Raw genomic sequence first — 5,438 nt, 5'->3', positions numbered from 1 at the left:
CCAAGTGACGTTGTACTCTTATTTGTGTTTGGAGTCAACTGGTTAGTCACCTTTGCACTGATCTCTGTTTACAATGCTGTACATTCTTTTCTGTAATAGAGCAATATGGCATTTAATTTGTGAAAACTTGATTTTGCCTCCTGTTTGCTTCCTTTATATGGTTCATCACTGAGTACCCTATACGCTGTTTTGTCTGGTTTACATAGAAGACAGCAGCATTTTATTTACATGCTTGTCCAATGAAACTTTGGCGCTATTCTCCGGATCAAAACAGCGTCTTGCTTAAAAAACATGTTTATAAATTCGTAGTTACGTTGCATTCATCTCTTAATAAAAGTTCATAGTTGCTCCCCACTCAGTCGGAGCATAGGCTTCTTTGCATAGAACTGACAACTGGCTCTACTTAAACAAAGCTAGAAGATAAACTCATAAACCATTTGATGCTGTAATTGCGACCAGACCAGGTTCTATTGCACTGCGTGTGAAGATGCATGAACATATGTGCAACACACACATTTTTTTGTTTTTATTCAAAAGACATGCTCAAAATCCATTTATTTTCCTTAAATTTTAGTTATACACAAAGTCTTACAGCGAGCGCTTTTCTGGTCATACCGACTAGTCAAAAGCATTTTCACTAAGGAACCACTTTCACCCAGATGCATTTTTAAATGTGTGTGCTTTTAAAATGTTGGGTCCCAACAGACTGGTGCTATGTGAACACACACACTGCGAAACCCAAATATTTTTGATCTAGTTTTGATCTAGTTTCAACTGCAAGTATGTCAGTACACGACATAAAACAAAATGCAAGGCTTTTTAAGTGAATAAATTCTTAATATTGATTTTGAAAAGCACTGTTTCCATTGGCGGATCACTTCACTATTTTTCCCACTTTGTGAGTAAAATAATCTGCCAGTGGTAGTGGCACCTTTTCATCAGTATTAAGGAATTATGGACTAAAAAAAGCTTCTATGTCTGACTTTTGCGTTAATTCAAATGTACTAACACATTTGCACTTGAAAGTAGACCAAAAAAATATATATTTTTTTTAATTTTTCCCAATTTTTAATTTTTTTTTTCCCCAAAAGTTTTTGGTTGCAAATAAAGAGAGTGGGCCATTTTTCACCACAGTTGCCCCAAAATCATAATAAAACACAGTAAAACACGCTGAAGCTAACGGTGATGTTAGCCGCAGGCCTATTCAAACTTCTTCTTTGACATCTCTGCCACTAAACCTCCACCTATTTTTGTCTTGACTTAAGAAATTGATTGCAAAGTTCATAGAAAATGATAAACAAATGGGATGACTTTCACTGCACGTGTTGAAAATGCACACCGATTCGTCACCCAGCAATGGCGGCGTTGTAGCGTTCCTGTGCGCAGCGCGCGCTTTTATTTCTGCGTCCTCCTCAGACTTACAGCATATTCCCCCCCAATTCCCCGACACCCTCTTGTTATCTATCATTTCTAATCGGCGCCTCCTCTTCGGTGACTTACAGCTCATCAGAAAGCCTCTCCGACCTCAAGGCTCCTCCGCAATAAGCGAAAACATGTCATTACGGGGACGCCGCGTCTCTCGCTTTCCCTGTTCGCTACTTCTGCTGATGTGTCTGCGGAAGAGCTTCGGTGTCTCCGGACCGATGCGGCACTTCTCCGCGCCGAGTGATAATGAGAGGAATTTTACACAATGGACCCACTTTTCTCGCTGGAGTCAGTGGGGAGAAATAGCGCGAAGGGCGAGAACAGGGAGAAAACAGGATGTTGGTTGAAAAGAGGGGGCTAATACGTGGAGGGTGGGGGGAATAGTAGAGAGAGTGACTACAAGAGCAAGAAAGAGTGATTGCCTGTTGACTGAATGAGAAAGAATGCATCATTTAATAATTGTAAATCCCAGAAAGATGGGGTGTAATCGGACTTTCTTCCCTCCCACTGCCGCGTCGGGTAATTCATCCCTTCCTCTCTCCATCTATCTCTTTCTGTCTCACTCTTTCACTCTGTCACCCATCAATCTTTTTCCAATTACCTGCTCTGTCTATCCACAAATCCATCATAATAATTTCCATGGAAACGGGTTGCATCCTCCACTGGCTTTGGCCTATTGTTAAATATAATTGCACACCAAACAGCAGTCTTTAGGAAGAGGTAATAAAAAAAATACAGGGGGCTGAGTGGGGCAGCAGAGATTTGGATATTGTCCCGGCAACTAATGTCTCTCCCGCATCTCCAAAGAGTCAACTTCAAGGATGATTCAGAGCTTAATTTTAAACCGTGGCGTTCATTCATCAGCCGCTTTATTGGCCATTATGTGCGGATTGGCTTCATCCTGGGCTGATGAAGCATCTTCGTAGCCCTTGAGGATGTCAATTATTTTTGCAAATGGAAGATGACAACGGCTAATCCAAGCTCACCAAAGCATAAGAACTCTTTGTATTTTTCATTTTTTTGGTATTTTTCTGGGAACACATTTGGAGCCGAGACAGCAGAAAAACTCTATTAGGATGGGTTTTTCTTTCCGTTCGCAACTTGAACTCTTCCCAAATCTGTGATGAGACACTTTTGTAGAACCTTTCGCGTTAAACCCGCACTGGTGTTCTGATTTTTGGAGAGGGGATCCTGTGTGTTTGATCGGATTTTACGGGAAATGGACTGAATAAAACAAAAAAAGCGCTTTTCCAATCATTTTTGACCACTCAAAGCACTTTACACGAGAGTCACACACACATTTATACACAGATACACAGATTGGTAGGCAAGGTGGGATTAAGTGCCTTTCCCAGGAGGAAGCTGATGTCGAACGTCCAACCTTCCGTAGAGTAGAGTAACTACTCTACTCCGTGTGTAGTTAGATGTGTTTACCATCCCCCAAAGAGACGGTAAACACAAGTCTCGGTTGTGTACGTGATTTCTTTTTCAGCCTCATTCACTCTGACGCACTAAATGAAATCCAGTGGAACCAATTGCCCTCAGTTATCTCATTTGTAAATATAGATAATACTTCTATTTCATGTATCTTGTTGGATGTAAAGGTTTAGTGTGTGGAGATAAAAAGGGAAAAGCAATTTTTTGGGAGCTGTTATTGTCGGGGAAAAAAAACCCTACAACAAAACAAGTAGAACTTGATTTTATAGTCTAATTTTAACGATGGAGTTACAAAAACAGCAGCTGTTCATAATGGTTTTAATGACCTGCACTGTGTCTCTTCTCTGAATAATTTTTCTTCTGATGAGCCATTTTTCAAAGCATTTTCGTGTGTTCAGCCTGATGAAAGTGATGAAAATTTCAAATCTCATTCATAAACCCCCGTAGTGTGGTGGGTCTGGAACCCGGAACTGTCATGGAGATATGACGTCACGTGTGGGCTGTGGCATGTGACATCATGGCGACATGACATCAACACGCCAGGTCGCCATGACGTGAGACGTCATGGCGACCTGGCATGTTGTCTAGAATAAGTCACATGACTGGAACATGTGACTGATCTAGAACACAACACAGGTCACAAGTTCTAGACCAGTCACATATCTACACATGTGTTGTGACATGTTACAGTCATAGTTGTAACATGTTCTAGAAGCCCACTTTAGAATAGGTCACTTTCCCAGTGAACCGCGCGAGAGAACATTTGCACCAAGCGAGAACTTGCCGAACTCAAGACGATGGAAGACACTGGCGCTCGCCAATCTTTTAACATCTTCCAACAGTGGAACCGGATGCTGACCCAGGAGAACGAGACCTTGAAGCAGAAAATTCAGGAACTGAAGGACAAGCTTCAGCAAGCCGAAGCCAAGAACACGAAAGGTTCAGCCTGTTGCCACATCATGCAGGAGCACCAACAGGAGCTGAGCAGCCTGAAGAAGAAACAGGAGGACGTCGTTTCCCGCCTCGACGCCAGCCACAAGTTCGAGCTGCAGCTGGCTGAGCTGAAGCTGGAGCAGGTCCAGAAAGAACTCCAGGAGGAAAGAAACCTCAGCCGGCAAGGCGAGAATGAGAAACGGGAAGCTGTGGAAAACGCACGGGTGCTTCAGGACAAACTGGAACGTTTGGAGAAGATGTCCGCAGCGGATCGGGAAGCGCCCGAAGTCGCGGAGCTGCGGGAAATGCTTGGAAAAGAAAGAGAGCTAAGAGCCCAAGCGGAAACTGAAAGCAACAAGCATGTTCAGGCTTTGAGGGTTCTGTCCGAAGAGAAGGACCGAGAAATCACAAGAGAGCGAGACCTCAGAGCCCGAGTGGAGGAAGACATACTGGAGGCTGTGGAAATCGCAGAGATTGCCCTCCAGAAGCTGGAGGGCCGAGAGGAAGATTGGGAGAAAGTCAAAGGCGGCATCCAGCAGCTGGAAGACATGCTGCAAGAAGAGAGAAAGCTGCGGCACCAGGCTGAAGCCGAGATCAACGATCACGTCAAGTCCATCGCCGTCTTCTGCCAGGAAATCAACCAGGAAATCAACAGAGTGCGAGACACGCTGGCCCACACAAAGGCAGGGAAGAAGGAGGCTGTGGAGATCGCTGAGATCCTCCTCAAGAAGCTGGAAGAAATCGAGAACTCGCCCGAGGCGCGTCCGCTCGCGATCAAGGCGGACGGTTGCGAGAGCCCCAAATCTGACGTCCAGCTCCAGGAGGCCAAGCGACTCATGGTCCAGGCAGAGATGGAAAAAATCGGGCAGTTCCAAGCGTTGTTCGAAGAGATGGACCAGAAACTGAAGAAGGAGCAAGAACTTCGAGCTCAAACGGAGGCAGACCGGCAAGAGGCTATAGAAATCGCAGATGTTCTCCTCCAGAAACTGGAAGAGATTGAGAAAATATCAAAGGAGCTCTAAACTCAGCTATTCTAATAAATTTGTTTGTTTTTTTTTGTGTGTGGAAATGTTAACGTGTTGTCGGAAGTTTATTGGCACCTCTGTCATTTGTCTTATTATTCAAAAAGCTGAAAGACACATGAAACAAAAAAATAAACAAACAAACAAGCAAACACATAAATAAATAAATAAAAAGAAAACAACCAAAAAAACAAGCAAGCACTTTAAATGTTTTCGACATGTTATTGAACACTCTTGTTGGTGTTCTTTTGTTTGTTTGTTTTGTTTTTATTGTGACTTGCTGTTTCAGTCATTGTTCCTTTGGAAAATAAAGAATGAAAACTGAAACCAAAAGCATAATCAACAAGAAAAACCTAAGCAAAAACTAAAAGAAAACAGCAATACTGCAAAACATGCTGACTTTTTGTGTGTTCCTTGCAGCTTCTTGCTTGCCATCAATATTAATATTGTAGTTGTTTTACTTAATCTTGTTTTCATTTTTATTTTAATCCTTTAAGAGCATTTTGTGTGAAAATACATATTTCATGCTGTTAAATCTGAATCTATTTCCACTTTGTGGGACAGTAAATTGTATTTCTATTGTTTTCTACACCGCTTCCTATCTGAGTGCGTAAAACGCAT

The 5,438-nt window shown here is 42.7% G+C and overlaps 1 protein-coding gene across 1 annotated transcript; it reads left to right on the top strand.

Moving 5' to 3' along the window:
* Window positions 1-3,552: 3,552 nt before the first annotated feature.
* Window positions 3,553-5,010, top strand: LOC129361759 (tropomyosin-like). The gene has a single exon (XM_055032822.1). The coding sequence runs from the start codon at window positions 3,660-3,662 to the stop codon at window positions 4,815-4,817; it is 1,158 nt and encodes a 385-aa protein (XP_054888797.1). The 5' UTR covers window positions 3,553-3,659; the 3' UTR covers window positions 4,818-5,010.
* The last annotated feature ends 428 nt before the right edge of the window (window positions 5,011-5,438 follow it).

The sequence above is a fragment of the Poeciliopsis prolifica genome, unplaced genomic scaffold (genome assembly GCF_027474105.1).
Source record: "Poeciliopsis prolifica strain line A6 unplaced genomic scaffold, Auburn_PproV2 SCAFFOLD008, whole genome shotgun sequence".
In the NCBI taxonomy this organism is placed as follows: Eukaryota; Metazoa; Chordata; class Actinopteri; order Cyprinodontiformes; family Poeciliidae; genus Poeciliopsis; species Poeciliopsis prolifica.
The sequence above is the reverse complement of the archived record's forward strand: the minus strand, read 5'-3'. Positions and strand labels throughout refer to the sequence as shown.

What these genes read in the sequence shown, in the direction of transcription:
- LOC129361759 (XM_055032822.1), top strand. Translation starts at nt 3,660, where the DNA reads ATGGAAGACACTGGCGCTCGCCAATCTTTTAACATCTTCCAACAGTGG.